The sequence below is a fragment of the Panthera uncia genome (assembly GCF_023721935.1).
Source record: "Panthera uncia isolate 11264 chromosome A3 unlocalized genomic scaffold, Puncia_PCG_1.0 HiC_scaffold_11, whole genome shotgun sequence".
NCBI classification, from domain to species: domain Eukaryota; kingdom Metazoa; phylum Chordata; class Mammalia; order Carnivora; family Felidae; genus Panthera; species Panthera uncia.
The window spans coordinates 59,227,516-59,249,107 of record NW_026057578.1 but is presented as its reverse complement, the minus strand read 5'-3'; the positions used below and the strand labels follow the sequence as shown (position 1 = coordinate 59,249,107).

Here is a 21,592-nt window from a genome sequence, read left to right as displayed (position 1 = left end):
TTTAAGATTTTTCACCATTTTTAGTTTGTTCTTTTTCCAATGTTTTAAGGTGGTTTATTGATTTGAGATCTTTGTATCTTTCATACTGATGTTTACTGCTATTTCCCTGTAAGTACTACTTTAGTGGCATTCCGTAAGCTTTGGAATTTTACATTTTTATTTTCATACAATCTCAAAGGATTTCCTACCTTGTGATTTTTCCCTGACTCATTGGTTATTTATGGAGTGCATTAATTTCTACACATTTTTGAATTTTCCAGATTTGTTATTTGTAATTTCATTCCATTGTGATCAGAGAACCATACCTTTTATTATTTTAATATTTTTAAATTTATTGAGGCTTGTTTGTGGGCTGATCTGTCTTGGAGAATGTTCCATGTGATCTTGAGAATTGTGCTGTTGGTGTGAGAATGTTCTATAGATACAATATGTTAGGTAGAGTTGGTTTACAGTATTGTTCATCTTCTATTTTCTTGTTGATCCTCTGCATACTTTTTCTATTCATTGTTGAAAAGTGAGTCGTATCTCTATTACTGCTAAATTATCTATTTTCCTGTCAATTCTGTGAAGTTTTGCTTCAGAATTCTGACAGCAAAATATAAAATTGTCAAGAATTTATGGGCTGTGCTGTGAGGTGCAGAGATGTTTAAAATTGTTAATGGCTTCTGATGGAGTCTTTTTTATCACTATAAAATGAGCATCTTTCTGTAGAAGGCTTTTTATTTTCAAATCTTTTTTGTCTGGCCACTCCAGCTCTCTGATGGTTATTTGAATGGTATAGTTTTTTCATTTTAATTTTGGAATCCAAAGTGTGTCTCCTGTGGACAGCATTTAGTTGGATTTTGTTTTTGTAATTCAGTCTAATATTTGATTGTTTAATTCACTTACATGTAATGTTGCTATTTATATGGTTGGATTTATGTATTTTGCTTTTTGTTTTCTGTATGTCATATCTTTTTTCGTTATTTTTCTCATTTCTTTCTCAACTACTTTCTAGTGTAGTATTTTGATTCTGCTTTTAATAATTTTTTGTATTTTTTTGGATTAGTTTCTCAGTGGTTACTCTAGGCCTTACAAGTATACATCTTGTCAGAATTTGCTTTAGTGGGGCACCTGGGTGGTTCACTTGGTTAAGCATCAACTCTTGATCTCAGCTTGGGTCATGATTTCACGGTTCATGGGTTTAAGCCCCATGTCAGGCTCTGCACTAATGACGTGGAGCCTGCTGGAGATTCTGTGACTCCCTCTCTGCCCTTCTCCTGCTCATGCTCTCTCAAAATAAACTTCAAAAAAAAAAAAAAATCTAGCTTTATAATAATTTAATTCCAGTGAAGTATATAAATGTTACTCCTATAAAGCTCTTTTTTGTTATACATACTGCATCTGTTAAAAATATCTCAATACATGCTGTAATTTTTGTGATTGTTTTAAGAGTTGAAAGAACAAGTATACACTTAAAGTTTTTTACATTAGCCTTTTTATTTACCATTTCTTATTCTCATTTCTTTTTGTGGATTTATTATTGAAATATAGCTTTGCTCCCATCTGCTTTAAGGTGTCACAATTATTTGTTATAGGTAATGCCACAATTATATACAGTTTTATAGAATTGTTTTTTTTTATTTTGAGAGAGAGCGAGAAAACGAGTGGGGGGGGGGGGGAGAGAGAAAACCCAAGCAGACTCTGCACTGTCAGCATGAAGCCCAATGCGGGGCTGAAACCCATGAACCGTGAGGTCATGACCTGGGCCAAAACCAAGAGTCTGACATTCAACCAGCTGAGCCACCCAGGTTTCCCCAGAATTGCTTTTTAAATCAGCTCAGGGAGGGGGAATTGGTTATTACAATGTCTTTTTATAATTTCCTACATAATCACCTTTACTGGCTTTTTTTTTTTCCTGTGAGGATTTGAATTACTATGTGGTTTCACTTCCTTTCGGCTTAAAAAACTTCAACATTTCTTGTAAGATTGGTTTCCTAGTAATGAATTCTTAAAATCTGAGAATGTCCTCATTTTGCCTTGATTTCTGATAGTTTTGTTAAAAGATTCTTGGTTGACATTTTTTTCCTCTCCAGTACTCTGCATGTCATCCCACTGCCTTCAGACCTCCATTGTTTCTGATCTGTTAATGGGATTTTCTTATACATGTTTTCAAGAATTGTCCTTCAGTATTTTTAGTCTGACATGTATGTGGGTACAGACCATTCCACTTTATGTAAGAAACTACTGATTTTCTCAGTTTTTTTAATACCAGATTTGGAATTTTTAAGCATAATTTCTTCTAACAAGTTTTCTGTTTTCCTTTTCTCCTTCTGGCACTCCCATTACACATATGTTGATACATTTCTCTGAAGCTATTTTTCTTCATTCCCTTTTCTCCTGTTCTTCAGATTGTATTATCTGCATTAAGTCTCCACATTTGCTGATTCTACTGTAAGCTAAAATCTACTGAGTCCTTTTAATGATTTTTTTCATTGCAGTTATACTTTTCAAGTCCAGAGATCTCCATTTGGTTCTTTTAAAATACTTTTCTTCATTCTCTAGTTGATGAAATATTATCATACCTTTATCTCCAGCATGGTTTCTTTGAAGTTTTTGTCTGCTTCCAACTTCTGGGCCCATTCAAGGGCAGTTTCCTTTTACTGTTTTGAAATCCCTTTGTCTATGGCACACACTTTACTGTTTCTCTACAGATCTTGTAACTTTTTGTTGAAAACTAGAGTTTAGATAATATAGCAGCTCTGGAAACTCATCCTTCCCTCTTCCCCAGGGCTTATTTAGTGACTTAGCCTATTTAAATCCATTTACCTTGCACTGTACAGCCTCTGATGCTCCTTTGCAAAGGGTACAGCCTGGGTATGTGGGATCACCCTGACTCCTCCCTCCAAACCCAAGGACAGTTTTTGGGTTTTTACGGTTTCTTTCCTTGATCTCCTTCTAAGAGGTCCAGTTTGTCTGCCTCTACTGTTATCACACTGTGAATTAACATCCACTAACTACTGGTGGACTTATTTTGGACAATGCCCTGGGGCATAAATTGCTACAGAGTTTGATCTAATTAAATTCATGCCCTTGCAGACTCTTTGAGGTTTTTTTCTAGCCTTAGGACTACCCTTAGCTGCCTTTCATTCTCTGTTAGACTTATCACTGGTCTTCCCTTTTGCTTGTAGCTATCATGGAGTTATAGTCTTCTCTTGTCTGTCTACTCCCACTCCAAATTTCCTTTGTCTACAGCAGCACCCTTAGGTTTGAACTAACCTCTCATTAGAGGATGCTATGGAAGCTGTTTTTATAGCTTGCTACTCCCTCAGAGTCAAGGCTGGGGACAGTAGCCTGCTTTTATAGGAGTGATACCTGTGGTCTATAAATAGAGCTGTGGGTGATAGCTCCTGGTCGTGTTTGCCTCTCCTGGCATGGATCCACTTATAAGCTGGGGCAAGTGATTAGAAAACAGTATTCTTGGTCTGCCATTCCTGGTGTAGATGTTCAGTGCTGTAAGTGGGGACTGGGTAGAGGAAGGAAGGTCCAGACCTCTTTGGTACTGTGACATGGTGGGGGTGGGGGTGGGTAGCATGAGAAATGCTAGGAGTCTACTCATCCTAGGGAGAAACTGTAGGCTGAAGTGGGGAGCTAGGGGCAGAAGGGTATGGGGTCATGGCTCAAATACCAGAGGGATTCACTATTCTTACCAAGCTTCAGTGTTTTCTTGAATATATGTTTCTGTAACAAATGTTTTTGTTTGCTGTATGCTTTTATGACAATTCCCAGAGACTTTAAGTGAAAAAATATATACATACATATATTTACCAGTTATTTTCACTGAGGAGTGTGCAGATCTCATGTTGCCATTCCAAACATGCTTCCTGATTATTTTAATGCATGTATTAAAATACAAGTAATCAGAACTCTAAGGCAAAATGTTCAAAACGTGAAAAAACTTTCTGCTGCCCTGAGTTCATTCAACATCAACACACAGCCTACAGAATAAATAAGCAGTTTTTTAATAGTTAAATATATTCCAGAAGTAAAGAGTGTTTATAATTCATTTACAAGTGAGTCTGTTACACCAGTAAATGTAATTTAACCTGTTGTATAAAGGAAATGATGCTGTGTAAGAATTAGTCCTGGAATAATTTGAATTCCTATTTCCAACCCAGTAGATTAAAAACACAATTGTGAATGGTATAAAGACCTAAGAATCATATTGTGATAAAATCAATCTCAAAAATAGAGAATCCAGACCCTTGCTGGATAATTTAAGAACTCAGTTTTCTTCAACACAAGTGCCACACAGAAAATATTAAAGATGTCTTTCAATGTGATGAAACTGTACAAAACTCTAGAATATGACCATTAGATGACCAATGTATCAAAACCAACTGAATTTAGAAAACACATCTAATTTTGAAGCAGAAATAAAAAGACAATTTACAAAGAATTATAATTAATTTCTAATCATCATCAGAGTCTGAATCATATTTCTTCCCTCGGATAGTTTTCTTTTCCAGCTTTGTGAAGTTTGTTCCAAATTTCTTTTGGCTCTGAAATGGTGGCTCCATTAAATTTCCACTAAAAATAAAGCAAATTTGAAAAGCATTTACTCTTTATAATTTTGTACAGTTGGTATGCTAACCTGCACAAAAAATTCTTTTCTTCCTAACGTGGAATAAAGTTTTCTTTAATGCTGGTGTTACAGAAGAGGTATGTTATTCACAATTATGGTTAAAAGTTTTAAACCTTATTTTGTATTACTAAGTCTCTTATATCAATGTTTTATTTTCTCTTTTAGCATTAATTACTGATTAACATCTCAGAGGATGTACCAATAGAATTTCTAACTGAAAAGCATAGAAGGAAATGAAATTGTTTTTCCATCTGTTTTGGATATGCTGAACTTGGATTAGATTCTTGTCACTGTAAGAATGACACAGAAAATGGTGCTCTATTTCTGATAGCTTGTTATGGCTGGTTTGATCCTGTTTAATATCTTATAATGTTTAGATAAACATCAAGAAAACTCATGGAATTCATTATCATTAACCTGGAATTGGTATGAAACTTCAATGATGCTTGAGAAATATATGAAATGAGAAAACAACTTCTTTCAAAAATATCTGGGAAGATGTCTGGCACCTAGATTCTGGTTTTGAAATATCATTTGCCACTGAGAGGAACCATGGTTCCCTGAAGAAACAGCCAATTCTAGGGAAAGTACTACATGAGTCCCTCTCTAAGACATCTTATTTGCACCAGAAAGCAAGTACTTAAAGAACTATTGAGACACATGGAAAAGACAAAGAAGGCTCCATAAGAGGGGCTCTCACTGACCACACTGGGGCAATCTGGGCTTCAAAGTAAATAATATTAATAACCAAATATAACCCAATGGATAAGATAAGCCACTGCCCATTCTAATATAAATAAATGAAAAAGTGAATTAATGTGTAATATGGAAAAGTTCTTCCTAAATCATCATTTGGGTTGGTAGACAACTGGTTAACCAATGCTCAGTTATTACCACCAGAAATGAAACAAACAAACCATCCTATACCTCCTGCTACAATACACTGAGAAGGAATATAACATCCCTTCCATCATGTACCTATGAAAAATGCATAGTCCAAACCTAATCTTGAAACATGAGAGAAACCCAAATTGAGGGATGCTCTACAAAATAAATAACATGTACTCTTCAAAAATGTCAAAGTACTGAAAAATGACAAGTTGTTACAGGTTAATGGAACTAAAAATACACAGTAACTACACGCAACATTTTAGTATGCAGGACATTATTGGGACAAAGGTAGAATCTGAATAAGGTCTACATATTATAAAACACTTCTCATCTTAACTACTGTACTGTGGTTATATAAGAAAAAGTCTTTATTAGAAAATACACAAGGAAATATTTAGGAGTATAGGGACGATACATCTCCAACTCCTCCTCAAATGGTTTTGAAAACAGTATTTATGTATTCAGAAAAATGATAAAGCAAATGTAAACTTTTTAAAACATGAGAATTATGGGCAAAAGGTCTATGAGAATTCTTTGTACTAGTTTCCAACTTGTTTAAAGTTTGAAATCATTTCAAAATTCATTTCAAAAAAATGTTTTACTTAGTATTAAGAAAAGTAAAACCTAAAATTCCAATGTAGGGATAATTTAGGCAGGTGTAGGGGAGATTCAGAGAAAAAGGGGGAGGAAAAAGAGGAGAAAACTTTCTACTTACTGAAAGGCACTAGGACTGTGGAATGATAATTATATAATTTTATCTGTTAATTTTGCAAACCAAAAACAGGCACAGAAGACTAGGTGATATGGTTTATGGAATTAGATAAATTACTTGGAGAAGCAGACAAGGAGATGAATGAAAAATGGAAGTTGCATTTTTGATTGTTTTCAAATTGAGACTGTTCTTCATGGTAAGTCATTTAAGCTAATCACAGATACCAGATTATACATTTTATCAGATTCTACAAGACGAGAATAGCTACATTAAAAAATCTGATGTTCAATGTCATTTTGGGTTTCTAGACTAATACAAAATTAGTTCGATAAGATCTGTTAGGTTGTAAACTTTTATAGCTAGGTATACTCCAAGACTCAATTTTATCTCTAATGGATTTTAAGATCTAATGGATTTTGTTTAAAGTAACAATGTACTTTAAGAAATACATTTTTCATTTGTGAAACTTTTTGTTTCAGAAAACTTAGCTCCATAAATGTTGACATAAAAAAACTTCTCTAAAAACATCAACTGAATATGTGAATTAAAATTGTTTTGCTAAAAGTTACCTGTAATTGAGAATATCAGAACAACCCAGCCTCCATTCTAAAGTTTCTGTGGTGAAGTCATCTGTATTTCCTAGGTCAGTAAATCCAACAACATAATCTTGTGTTTTTCCATCTTTTACCAGTGCTAGTGTGGGAATGACTTTGATACGCAGTCTCTCACAAAGGAAAGGTGCTTTTTCCACATTCAGCTTCAGAAATTTGGTCTCCAGATGTTTCTTGGATAATATTACCAAATGTCGGTCTAATATTTTACACCTGCAAACAACAGCATGTAGAAAATCAAAAGCTTAAACATACTTATTTAAAAAAAAATTTTTTTAATGTTTATTTATTTTTGAGAGAGACAGGAGACAGGATGCAAGTGGGTTAGGGGCAGAGAGAGAGGGAGACACAGAATCTGAAGCAGGCTCCAGGTTGCAAGCTGTCAGCACAGAGCCCGATGCGGGGCTCGAACTCATGAGCTGTGAGATCATGACCTGAGCCGAAGTCGGACGCTAAACTGACTGAGCCACCTAGGTGCCCCTAAAATAAATATCATAAAGGTACATCTAATTTTATAGTTTTTCTATTTGAATATAATTTGGCAGCCAACGCATGCTTGTGTCGGATAACCTCATTTCTCTTTCATAGGTTAGCTAAATGATATAAGAGGGAGAAAAAGAATCCAGTATTCTAGAAGTCAGATGTGTCCTAATGATATTCATAAAAACAAAATATTAAATATATGCTTTAATTGTAAGTGGTTCATGAAGTTGTCATGTTCTTGGTAAGAACAAAAAATTGTCATTTATCTTTGTTTACTGGTGTCTCATACATGGAACTTGAAAGGTGACAAAACTGAACTTGACAGAACTCAGAGGAGACTTTTCAGAACCAGAAATGTATATACAGTGCCTTATTTGGAAGTCACTAAGACTGAATGGTGTCATTGAGAAAGAACTCTCCCAATTGTGCAACTTTCATTAAGAAGCATAAGGTTAAGGGGCGCCTGGGTGGCTCAGTCGGTTAAGTGTCTGACTTCGGCTCAGGTCACGATTTCAGTTTGTGAGTTCGAGTCCTGCATCGGGCTCTGTGCTGACAGCTCAGAGCCTGGAGCCTGCTTCAGATTCTGTCTCCCTCCCTCTCTGCCCTGCCCCTGCTCATGCCATCTCTCTCTCTCTCTCTCTCAAAAATAAATAAATATTAAAAAAAAAATTAAAAAAAAAAGCATAAGGTTAAGGGCTATAAATATGATCATAAGGTTCTAAAGAAATGAAAAATATCAGGAGTAACTTTTATTAAGCCACCTTCTTTTGAAAAGAAAAATGGAAATGACATTTCCTGTAAAGTTAAAATGCATTTTAAATTAGTCAATCCTCTAGGGTTCCTAAAAAAGACTACTCTTAATAATAATCTTCTTGAGCAGTAGTTCTTTTTTTTTTCTTTTAATTTTTTTAATGTTTATTTTTGAGGCAGGAGAAGGGCAGAAAGAGATGGGGAAAGAGGATCTGAAGTGGGCTCTGTGCTGACAGTAGAGAGCCCGATGTGGGACTTGAACTCATGAGATCATGACCTGAGCCACAGTCAGACACTTAACTGACTGAGCCACCCAGGGACCCGTTGAGCAATAGTTTTTAACCACAGGTATTTATTAAAATTAACTTTTAAAATATATAGACGAACCAAAATTTTCTGGGAGTGGAGCTGGGAAACAGGCAGGTGACTCTCATGCCCCATAAATTTGAGAACTACTGCTTTAGATGATGAAGACATCAAATGTTTCATAGTTGTTATTAGCAGGCTTTCTGGGCACTTCTTGGTGTACTTATTCCTGAATTAGGATTGGGTCCAGCAAGTTTCTGGTAACCTGGATGCCTCATCACTTTACCTCTGCAAGTATCTTTTCATATATCACCCATGTAGTATAGCAATGAGACTAGTGAAAAATGGTAGGAGAGAACAAATTAATAATTAGTTTCTGAATGAAGCACAAATGAGAAATGAACCATTATATGAGAAACATGTTCTTGAAAACTTGTAGATAAATCAACTCCATGGTTTTACTGGAGTTATATGGAACCTATTTTAAATTAATCCATTTTTTTTAATCCAGAAGCAGCAATCATGGTGTAGTTAAAACAGCATTAGGCTTAAATCCTGGGTTTAAATCCTCTTCTATCATTTAGGAGATGAGTGACATTAGGTGAGTCACTTAATTTCTCCAAGTCTTGGTCTCCACACATAAAGCACTGGAATTACACCTACTTACCTGAAAGGGTCATTGTTAATGTTCCAGGATTTTACACATCAAGTATCCAGCCTACTATGTGCCAAGAACTTTGATACCTATATCAGATCTATATATAAAACATTTTGATCTTTGATTTTTCTTTTCTTTTAAAGTTTATTTGAGAGAGAGGGAGAGACAGAGAGATCTCTGTGCTAAAAGCAGAGCCCGATGCAGGGCTCCATCTCACGAACTGTAAGATTAAGACTTGAACTGAGATCAAGAGTTGGATGCTTAACTGACTGAGTTACTCAGGCACTCTCTTTTTTTTTTAAATTTTTTTTAAAGCAATCTCTATACCCAATGTTGGACTTGAACTCAAGACACCAAGATCAAGTTAGATGCTCTACTGACTGAGCCAGCCAGGCACGCCTTATTTTTCATTTGTTTTGAAGGTAAGTACTCCTGGTATTGCATTGTTTATACCCCCATCAAATATATTTACTGAGCACCTACTATGTGTTGTCAGCCATTGCTGCTCTAAGGCTAGGAACTTGGGGAGCAGTTAACCACAATAGAGGCAAACTCTCTGCTTTCACAAACCTAACAATTTAGTGGACAAATACATCTAATAAACATCATATAACATCAATCTTAGAGAGTAATATGATATTAACACATCACCTCATCATATATGTCAGAAGTTGGCAACTTGAGAAATGTGTGCCAATGGGAGATGATAGAGTACCATGGTGGCAGAAGGTTTCTCTGATATTCTTTTCTTTCCTAATTCCTTCCCACTTTCCCTTACAGATTTCACAATCTCAACATTTTCTTTCCTTTTTATTACCTTAGTCCACAAATCCCAGGTAATCAATCCATGAAAAATGTTAATTAATAACCAAGTTACTGGGTGGTGAGTTTAAGACAAGGGCTGGGTGGGTTACTGAAATGAGGGAAGAGGGCAGGGCTGAGACAACAGTGAATGATGGAGACTCTACACTGGAGTGTATATCTGTCTGAGGGAGGCAGCTGATCTTCAGTATTAGCACACTGCTTTCATACTGAATTCTAGGTTTGCTATTAAGTTAATTCGATTTTTTTAAAATTCTGAAATCTGGATTAAAAAAACTGTACCTCTCAATTTCTAAAAGTTGGCAACTAATCAAATTTTGGGGTTAAAAGAAAGAAAGGCATGAGTCCTCTGAGTTAAGATATAATCTCTTCTAGGGGTATTTTCATTGTACAAGGACTCTGCCTCCATAGAGAGGCTTGCAGACCTGGCCTCTCTAACATAAATCACTTTCCTCTGCTTTCGGCCAAGGCTGGCAGTCCCAGCGATGCTTCTAGTGAAAGGCTTGGCCAAACCATTGTCTCCCCATGAGTTGCTAGCTGAGGAGTGAATTCAAAGCTGGTGTTCAAAGGTTGGCCCCCACTCTCCACATCACACCTGTATCATAACAGCATCAAAATAAATAACTAAATAAATAATTCTTGTGTTGACAAAAAGAAAATTTACATGTATGTTTCTTAGATGTTTTTAAAGTTATCTAGTGGAAATATAATTCAGAAAATAGCTAGTTCTGTGGAAATAATCTTGAATTTCAATAATGTTCATTTATACTTTTTTGTATCACAGGTTTTACATTAATCTTCAAAATAACAACTGTTTAATGGAGATTTGTACACAAGTACAAAGAACTTAAGAAGCAGTTCCTCTTATTTTTCTTAATTTCTCTATTATGTTAGTAGTATATCTCTATTCAAAGATCTCATCATATTTTTAAAAACTCACTTGGGGCACCTAGGTGATCAGTCAGTTGAGTGTCCAACTTCAGCTTAGGTCATGATCTCACAGTTCGTGAGCTCAAGCCCTGCATTGGGCTCGCTGCTATCAGTGCAGTCTGCTTCGGATCCTCTGTGCCCCTCTCTCTTGCTCTCCCCACCCTCCACTTGCGTTCACTCTCCCTCAAAAATAAACAAACATTAACAAAAATAAATAAATAAAATTTTAAAAAGTCACTGATGGAAACAAAGTTACCTGAACGTGGAGTCCCTGTAGAAATGGCAAACCACTTTTTTACTCTCCTTGACTTCCTGAAAAAAGTCTCTCTCACTAGGTATTTCTCTGTATTCTCCATGTCCTTTTGAAAGCCATTCCTAATTTGGAGAAAAGGGAAATATTACACACTTGAAATATCTCTTCCAGTACCACTTCACATTTTGGGTCTAAATCAGTGTAATATTCTGTAATGAAGTTGATTTTATCTTGTAGAAGGAAATGAATTCCTCTTAGTGATTTACTTTCATATGTTTCCAGTGTCAGCGCAAACACAGTCTGTGGGCAATGATTATCTTTCAGCATGCTTTGTGTTTAAAACAATCGTCTGTCTTGGTACCTTCACACAAATGTTTTGTTAGAACTTCAAAAATAAAAATTTAGACTCAAGAGACATAAGGGGTGCCTGGGTAGCTCAGTCAATTGAGTGTCCAACTCCTGATTTCGACTCAAGTCATGATTCCAGTGTCATGGGATTGAGCCCCTTGATCCATGCTCAGTGTGGAGCCTGCTTCTCTCTTTCCCTCTGCCCCCTCTTACCCCTCCCCCACTCATGCTCACTTTCTAAAATAAATAAAATGAAAAGAAAGTAAATATCCATTTAATTTCGCTGCGCTCAAACTACTAAAATCAGAAGCATTAGATCCAAGTTACTGCAAAGCTTTGAAAAATAATGCTCATGAGATAAAGCTACTTGGTCTTTGTAGGGGAGGGGAAGACACAGGCAGTGGTTATTGCAGCTTTGCAGCTTAGGAGCCCTGTGGGCTCAGAGAGGCAGGAACCACTTCTATACTGGTCACCAATGGGTAGTATACTAGATAGAAAAAGTTGTCTTCTCATATGGTGTCCAGAAACAATACAGCACTCACAAGTCATCTAATCCAACTTCTCGACCCAACATATCAACCCTTATCAACCATGCCTGACAGACCTTTTTGTTTCTCAAGCTTCCTGCCACAGGAAAGATTCATCATCTCAACTGGTAGCTTGCTTCCTTTTTGAGGCAACTGATTTTTACAAAAAGGACCACTGGGCATGCAGGCAGAAGGTATGGGCTTAAATAATTGTTCTACCATTTATTAGTCTAAGAATTCTAATTAACCTTTTTGAGTCTCCATTTCCTTATTTGTAAAGTGGAGATCACAAAGCAACTGTCTCACTAAGTTGTGAAAATAAGACCATCAACATGAAAATAACTGCAATAGTGTTTGGCACATGTCCTTAAAAAGCATCTGCATTTATACTTTTAGAAGGGTTTTCTCACCCTGAACTACAGTATAACTGTAACTTTGGTCTGTGAGTCCCAGCTTGGACAGAAGATTAGAGAGAAAAGTTGTTATCTTTCACATGTCAGCCCTTCAGATGTCCTATCTCACCTATGTCTTTTCTTTTCTACCTCCCCCTTCATTTCCTTTTGGCTGTTTCTCAGATGAAATGATCTCTACATTTCTTACTCTTCTAGTTATCCTCCTCTGATCAGAGACTAATTCCTCCTCATCTTTTTAAAAAGTGGCAGAGGTGTGAATAGAGCCCTCCAGAAGTGGTCTGCCTAGAAAAGGGGCACGAGTGCCATCTCTTTTCTTCTCCTGGACTTAAGCTAATACAGACAGCATTAATAGTTTTGGTTTCCATTTCACATTGACTAATGCTGAGCTAACACTCACAGGAGGCCCTGGTGTTTTCTCCTTATGTGATATTTCTTTGGTAAGCTTCTTTTAAAAAAAATTTTTTTTAGTGGTGCCTGGATAGCTCAGTTGGTTAAGCATCCGACTTCAGCTCAGGTCATGATTTCACAGTTCGTGAGTTGGAGCTCCGCATCATGGTCTGTGCTATCAGCATGAAGCCTGCTTCGGATCTTCTATTCCTCTCTCTCTCTCTGTCCCTCCCCTGATTGTGCATGTGCACATGCACTCTCTCTCTAAAACATTTAAAATAAATAAATGAAAATTTAAAAAAACATTTTTTTGATAGAGCATGCACAAGCGGGGGAGGGACAGGAAGGGAGAGAGAGAATCTTAAGCAGACTCCATGCTCAGCACAGATCCCGACACAAGGCTCTATCTCACAACTGTGAGATCATGACCTGAGCTGAAATTAAGAGTTGGAGACTTAACTGCCTGAGTCACTCAGGCACCCCCAATCAGGCTTCTATAAACAATTTAAACTCTCAAATACAATTCCTTAATAGCATGTCACATTTCATGATTTTTCTTAACTGACCAATAACATGTGCCCTTAAAAAAAGAATATTTTTTAAAAAGCTCTTTTTATTGGGGTGCCTGGTGGCTCAGTTAGTTAAGCAACTGACTTTGGCTCAGGTCATGATCTCATGGTTTGTGAGTTCAAGCCCCCTATCGGGCTCTGAGCTGTCAGCACAGCTTTGGATTCTGTGTCTCCCTCTCTCTCTGCCCCTCCCCTGCTTACACTCTGTCTCTGTCTCTCAAAAATGAGTAAACATTAAAAAAAAATTTTTTTTTTAAAAGCTCTTTTTATTATTAATTCCCATGTGTTTAACCAATAGGCCAAAGACCTGAACCTGTCCAAGTTCTTAAGAGGGAGGCAAGCCCACTCTGAACCTCTACCAACACATGGCATCTCTCCCAAGACACTCAGCACACCCCTGTGCTCTTAGCATAGTTTCTTTCACAGAGCATGTGCTCCCCAAGTATCTGCTGAATGGAATCAAGCAGGATGGGCACAGATCACGGTGCAGGCTGAGCCTACCCAAGGGCTGGCAGTGGGCAGCATTTTGCTCTCACTTAGTGGCTAAAACCCAAGCCTTTGGATGGGCTCTTCCTATTTCTCACCTGTCCTTTTCACCACCCAACTCATATGTCACTAGCTGTCATAACAGTAGGAGGGTGCTTGGCTGACTGAGGAATATTGATTCACGTAGGCCTATTAAGTGCTTATGTCACTGCTTATACTGATTTCCTGATACTCACATAGATCAGTAAATCAAAATTACTATGCAATCTATATTACTCTTTGAAAAAGAGTATCTATAAAATCTATTAAGGCTTCTTATCTACTTCCTTAGGAAGCATTTTAATAAAAAAGATTAAAATGCAATGAAAGCTCTAAAATAAGACCCTCTCAGTTATCCTATGATAAATTGAGATCCTATCACGCACACTTTCAGACCACAATGCTATGAAACTTGAAATCAACCATAGGAAAAAGTCTGGAAAACCTCCAAAAGCATGGAGGTTAAAGAACACCCTACTAAAGAATGAATGGGTCAACCAGGTAATTGGAGAAGAAATGAAAGAATATATGGAAACAAATGAAAATGAAAATACAACAATCCAAACATTCTGGGATGAAGCGAAGGCAGTCCTGAGAGGAAAATACATTGCAATCCAGGCCTATCTCAAGAAAAAAGAAAAATCCCAAATACAGAATCTAACAGCATACCTAAAGCAAATAGAAGCAGAATAGCAAAGACACCCCAAACCCAGCAGAAGAAGAGAAATAATAAAGATCAGAGCATAAACAAACAATATAGAATCTAAAAAAACTGTAGAGAAGATCAATGAAACCAAGAGTTGGTTTTTCAAAAAAATAAAATTGATAAACTTCTAGCCAGGCTTCTCAAAAAGAAAAGGGAGATGACCCAAAGGGAGATGACAACCAATCCCTCAGAAATACAAGCAATTATCAGGGAATACTATGAAAAATTATATGCCAAAAAACTGGACAACCTGGAAGAAATGGACAAATTCCTAAGCACCCACCCACTTCCAAAACTCAAACAGGAAGAAATAGAAAACTTGAACAGACCATAACCAGCAAAGAAATTGAATCAGTTATCAAAAATCTCCCAACAAATAAGAATCCAGGACCAGATGGCTTCCCTGGGGAATTCTACCAGTCATTTAAAGCAGAGATAATACCTATCCTTCTCAAGCTGTTCCAAAAAATAGAAAGGAACGGAAAACTTCCAGAAACATTCTTTGAAGCCAGCATTACTTTGATTCCCAAACCAGACAGAGACCCAGTAAAAAAACAGAACTACAGGCCAATATCCCTGATAAATATGGATGCAAAAATTCTCAATAAAATACTAGCAAATCGAATTCAACAGCATATAAAAATAATTATTCACCATGATCAAGTGGGATTCATTCCTGGGATGCAGGGCTGGTTCAACAATCGCAAATCAATCAACGTGATACATCACATTACTAAAAGAAAAGATAAGAACCATATGATCCTGTCAATCGATGCAGAAAAGGCCTTTGACAAAATTCAGCAACCTTTCTTAATAAAAACCCTCGAGAAAGTCGGGGTAGAAGGAACACACTTAAACATCATAAAAGCCATTTATGAAAAACCCACAGCTAATATCATCCTCAATGGGGAAAAACTGAGAGCTTTCCCCTGAGAAACACAACAGAGATGTCCACTCTTACTGCTGTTGTTTAACATAGTGTTGGAAGTCCTAGCATCAGCAATCAGACAACAAAAGGAAATCAAAGGCATCAAAACCGGCAAAGATGAAGTCAAGCTTTCACTTTTTGCAAATGACATGATATTATACATGGAAAACCTGATAGACTCCACCAAAAGTCTGCTAGAACTGGTACATGAATTCAGCAAAGTCACAGGATACAAAATTAATGTACAGAAATCAGTTGTATTCTTATACACTAATAATGAAGCAACAGAAAAACAAATAAAGAAACTGATCCCATTCACAATTGCACCAAGAAGCATAAAATACCTAGGAATAAATCTAACCAAAGATGTAAAAGATCTGTATGCTGAAAACTATAGAAAGCTTATGAAGGAAATTGAAGAAGATACAAAGAAATGGAAAAACATTCCATGCTCATGGATTGGAAGAATAAATATTGTTAAAATGTCAATGCCACCCAAAGCAATCTACAATCAATCATTCAATGCAATCCCAATCAAAATTGCACCAGCATTCTTCTCGAAGCTAGAACAAGCATTCCTAAAATTTGTATGGAACCACAAAAGACCCCGAATAGCCAAAGTAATATTGAAGAAGACCAAAGCAGGAGGCATCACAATCCCAGACTAGTCTCTACTACAAAGCTGTAATCATCAAGACAGCATGGTATTGGCACAAAAACAGACACATAGACCAAAGGAATAGAATAGAGAACCCAGAATTGGACCCACAAAAGTATGGCCAACTAATCTTTGACAAAGCAGGAAAGAATATCCAGTGGAAAACAGTCTTTTTTTTTTTTTTTTTAATTTTTTTTAAAGTTTATTTATTTTTGGGACAGAGAGAGACAGAGCATGAATGGGGGAGGGGCAGAGAGAGAGAGGGAGACACAGAATCGGAAGCAGGCTCCAGGCTCTGAGCCATCAGCCCAGAGCCCGATGCGGAGCTCGAACTCACGAACTGCGAGATCGTGACGTGAGCCGAAGTCGGACGCTCAACTGACTGAGCCACCCAGGCGCCCCGGAAAACAGTCTTTTAACAAATGGTGCTGGGAGATCTGGACACCAACATGCAGAAGAATGAAACTAGACCACTTTCTTATACCATTCATAAAAATAAACTGAAAATGGATAAAGGACCTGAATGTGAGACAGGAAACCATCAAAACCCTAGAGGAGAAAGAAGGAAAAAAACCCTCTCTGACCTCAGCCGCAGCAATTTCTTACTTGACACATCTCCAAAGGCAAGGGAATTAAAAGCAAGACTGAACTATTGGGACCTCATGAAGATAAAAAGCTTCTGCACAGCAAAAGAAACAATTAACAAAGCTAAAAGGCAACCAACGGAATGGGAAAAGATATTTGCAAATGACAAATCAGACAAAAGGCTAGTATCCAAAATCTATAAAGAGCTCACCAAACTCCACACCCGAAAAACAACTAATCCAGTGAAGAAATGGGCAGAAAACATGAACAGACACGTCTCTAAAGAAGACATCCAGATATCCAACAGGGACATGAAAAGATGCTCAATGTCACTCCTCATCAGGGAAACAAATCAAAACCACACTGAGGTATCACCTCATGCCAGTCAGAGTGGCTAAAATGAACAAATCAGGAGACTACAGATGCTGGAGAGGATGTGGAGAAATGGGCACCCTCTTGCACTGTTGGTGGGAATGTAAACTGGTGCAGCCACTCTGGAAAACAGTGTGGAATTTCCTCAAAAAATTAAAAATAGATCTACTTTATGACCCAGCAATAGCACTGCTAGGAATTTACCCAAGGGATACAGGAGTGCTAATGCGTAGGGGCACCTGTACCCCCAATGTTTACAGCAGCACTTTCAACAATAGCCAAATTATGGAAAGAGCCTAAATGTCCATCAACTGATGAACGGATAAAGAAATGTGGTTTGTATACACAATGGAATACTACTTGGCAATGAGAAAGAATGAAATATGGCCTTTTGTAGCAACGTGGTTGGAACTGGAGAGTGTTATGCTAAGTGAAGTAAGTCATACAGAGAAAGACAGATACCATATGTTTTCACTCTTATGTGGATCCTGAGAAACTTAACAGAAGACCATGGCGGAGGGGAAGGGGAAAAAAAAAAAAAGGGTTAGAGAGGGAGGGAGCCAAAACATAAGAGACTCTTAAAAACTGAGAACAAACTGAGGGTTGATGGGGGGTGAGAGGGAGTGGAGGGTGGGTGAGGGGTATTGAGGAGGGCACCTATTGGGATGAGCACTGGGTGTGGTATGGAAACCAATCTGACAATAAATTTCATATTAAAAAAAAAGATTAAATGCAGTGAAAGCTCTAAAATAAGACCCTCTCACTTATTCTATGACAAATTCATTTTAAATTGATTTGCATATTAATTAAAAAATCCATAAAGGCTGCATGCCTGAGATGATTTTTAATGATACTCAAAATATTGTTTTTAACTGCTGACAATTTCATTTAAGCCATTATGTATATTCCTCACTGCAAATCAGGTAGATTCAGTCTTTGTAGAAAAACATCCTGGTTATGACAACTTTTGTTAGTTGAACATTAGCAATTAGTAGTGTTATTTACCTGTTGTCATGAAAAAGAGGAATGTGTAGCAGAATCTCATCATGTATTACCTGAGATAATGATTAGCATTATATTAAAGTCTCCTGGTTTCAAATCCACATACATATACACACACCCTATTGTAGAAAACTCAAAATATAAAACTAGAAACTCAGTCACATTATAGAAGATTCCTTTTGTAGCAACTCTTCTAAATTGTGAGGGGATAAACATTATCAAAGAGATGCTGTAGCAGCACAAACAAAACTCACTGTTTCTCTAGAAAATGTAAAGCTCATGTTTTAGTCATAGCCAACTGAAGAGCAACCAGAATTGGTAATAATCTATTTCAATGTAAAGCAATGTAAACATTTTCAATCCAAATTAAATTTACGGATTTAACCCAATTTGTTTTGACCAGAGTCTACAAGTTGGTTTCACACTCACACTCTAAAGAGACCAACAAGGATAGCGTTGTGGCCACCCTTCTTTGTGACCCAATATGCATTCTTTTGAATAAATAAGTCATGTATTTGTTACACTGGCAAAGCCTGAAAATTTCTTCAATGTAAACTGCCTTACAGCTCTTACCTCACTTACACTGATCACAACTGAAGTATAACTGGCTTTACAACTACCCAAAAGGGGAATGAATGACTGGCTCCTTGTACTCCCAGTGTTCTTCCTAGTTTACTTCCTCCTCACCCAATAAATCTGAGCTCAAAAAATGACCTTGGACACATGTTTCTTTTACTTGACTGAGGATTAATATGCTGAGTAGGCTAATTTTTAACGTCTCTTTAAAACTAATTTTTTCCCAGAAAATTGTTAACAGTGATCATACTTTGAAGTTAACCCCCAAAAATAAAAACCTTAAAAATGAGGCCTGAAATGTAACTACTGCAGCACATATATATATAAGTTGTTAGGAGCATACTGTTAAAGTAATTTCAGAAAGCAGGGCAGAGAGGTTACTTGTTTCTGCTGTTGAGCTTTCCTTAGTGCCTCAAGTCTCTTTTCTTTGAGGCGTTCCAATTCATCCTCATCCATCTGATCCAGTTTCTGAATTTCAGAATCCAAATGTTCTTCCACTAGTTTGGTAGTCTGAAGCAATTGATTCTCCAGGACTTTTGAAAACATGTCAACAGATGTATTAGCTTCCATTCTTCTAAATGGTACAGTTTTAGTCTTGGTGCTAGGGAGAAAGTTTGCAAAGTTGTGAGAAAAAAAAAAAAAAAGACAAAGTTTCCTCTCCCATTTTCAAAACTTCTAGCAAGTGTAAAATTTGTAGTCTACAAAGTGTTCTGACAACCCGGCATTTCATGTTACATTTAAACATTTTTACTTAAATGCTTTTAAATTGAACTTTCAATAGGTTATAGTCAAACCACTCAAAAACTACTTACAGCAAAGTTTAGGTGCTTCTGATTTACATTGTTTCACTACAATAAAGCAAAGACAAGTCTTTAAGACCAGAGAGAAATGGGTAGTTGGGAGTTATACCTAGTGACATATATTGACAGGGTTTTTTTGTTGTTGTTGTTGTTGTTTTTAAACCAGAAGAAAAGAGAAAGCAGAAATGACTGGGAATAACAGTAAAGTTTAACTGTACTAAGGTTTTACACTTACATATACAAAACAAACTTTGCTTCAATACAGAGTGGAGTTGAGCCAAAGATATAGAGAGCCAAAGGTCTCTACATAAATGATTTTTATTTAATCCCTGAGAAAGCACACTACAATTTATGTAAAGAACAGTGCTTGGTGTTCTCTAAACTTTAGTTTTCGCTGCTATTCGCCTATAATCTAACAAACTCTATGAGGCTACAAAGATACTGGTGTTAATCTACTGACAGTGTTCTTAACTTTGATGTAAAACAGTATCACAACAAATATTAAAAATATTGATTTTCCCATCACTCCTTAATGTAAAATAGGAGTTTAAAAACAAAATCTAATCCAGATAGGAAAGGAAGCTCTATCTCAAGTACACATTTTACACAATGTAGTATTTTCTGCCGGCAACAATCAGATGTAAATTTTAGGTGTATCCCTGGGTTATTACTACAGAAATATAATTTATAATTTGCCTATCAAAGCAGAAAGATGTTGAATCCCAATTAACTACGACACAGTTGAAAATACTACTGAAGAACCTTAAAACATCTTAATAAACCATGAACTCACTGATCCCCTTACTTATATATACAGCCTAGCCCACACAAACCGTCTAAACTGCTGAACTGGAAAGAAGTAATAATCTTCTTGCAAACTTCACTTTTGATTCATCTTTCTTCACAGGAAAAGCAGTTGAAAAGCACACTTGATTTCATCCCAGAATTAGCAGGGCTAACTGCTCAAATAATGTGTTAATACTGAATGAATATGTGCCTAGTTTCTGGTCAAATTATCATTAAGTTTCAAAGGTATTTGAGTTTTAAAAACCAAACTGTAAGTTCCTCATAAATGCTATAAACTTTCAAGGAGCGGCATTTCAAATATGGTAAAATAATTTCACACTCCCTACCTCCAAAGAAAAATGTCAGTAAGATTGTTTCCTTTAGGGTTGTGGCCGGATAAGAAGAAAATTGGTTATTAAGAGACTGACCTACATGTCAGAACCTGTTTTTATTAGAGGTATAGAAAATGCTTATTCCTAGAGTTTTATAAGATGAATTCAGAATTTAATTCTGGAATAATTGGGAACAGAAGTGATTAATAAAAGCTGTTCAGGGGACAGGTGGCGGTGGTCACCGCATTTACAAAAGGGAAATAAAGGAGGGGGTGTAGCGGTTCTGATAACTTTTCATTCTTCAAACCACAAACCTCTGACTCTTTTTCAGTTCATCAAGAATGGTGGGAAGGGGCTTGTCTGACCTCAAATTACCTGTTTCTTTGACTCTCTTCCATGCACCCGCCAGAACAACCTTAAATGCTCCCCAGGCACCTTCCCAAAAGCATCCTCGCCACTCCCTGAGCCCCCAGGAACACATGAAGGCCGAGTTCAGGTGGCCGCGAGTTCCACACCTCCCGGGGCGCATGCGCCAAAGCCGCCTCCACCTCACTGACACCGACATCTAGGCAGCGCCCATCCCCCGCCCTGGCCGGATGTTGAGTGAAGTGTCCATCAGCACCGGGAGGCGGTGGCCGGCTTTTTCTCACCATCCGCTGCCTCACCTGAGCTCTCGGGGATACCTGAGAAGTGAGGAACCAGTCGCTCCAGAAAGGCAGTCCACTGTGCCTTCACCCTCACAGCAGCTGCCGGTAGCTGCGAACCGGCCGTCACTTCCGCCTCCTCTTTAGCTGCGGCCCTCCCGCGACACAACCTGCGACACTCAAGGAAGTTGGGCGGGGGAGGAGGGCGTGCGTGCGGTGAGCGCTTCTGCGCGTGCGCACCTCCCATTTCTCCACCCCCAGGTTTCCGATTACTAGCCTCCTTCGGAGTAAACGGCCCACGGAGGAGGGAGCAAAGTACGCTGGAAGTTGTAGTTTATAAGTGCTCAACCTCGCCTTGTCGGACTTTCTTAGGCTCTGAGCCTTAGGACACGTA

The 21,592-nt window shown here is 37.4% G+C and overlaps 1 protein-coding gene across 1 annotated transcript; it reads right to left on the bottom strand.

The window, feature by feature from the left end:
- Nucleotides 1-1,128: 1,128 nt before the first annotated feature.
- Nucleotides 1,129-21,305, bottom strand: TXNDC9 (thioredoxin domain containing 9). Its single transcript, XM_049650186.1, has 5 exons — nucleotides 21,220-21,305; nucleotides 19,018-19,237; nucleotides 11,044-11,162; nucleotides 6,797-7,051; nucleotides 1,129-4,569 (listed from the first exon to the last, which is right to left on the bottom strand). The coding sequence occupies exons 2-5, from the start codon at nucleotides 19,204-19,206 to the stop codon at nucleotides 4,452-4,454; spliced, it is 681 nt and encodes a 226-aa protein (XP_049506143.1). The 5' UTR covers nucleotides 19,207-19,237; nucleotides 21,220-21,305; the 3' UTR covers nucleotides 1,129-4,451.
- Nucleotides 21,306-21,592: the final 287 nt, after the last annotated feature.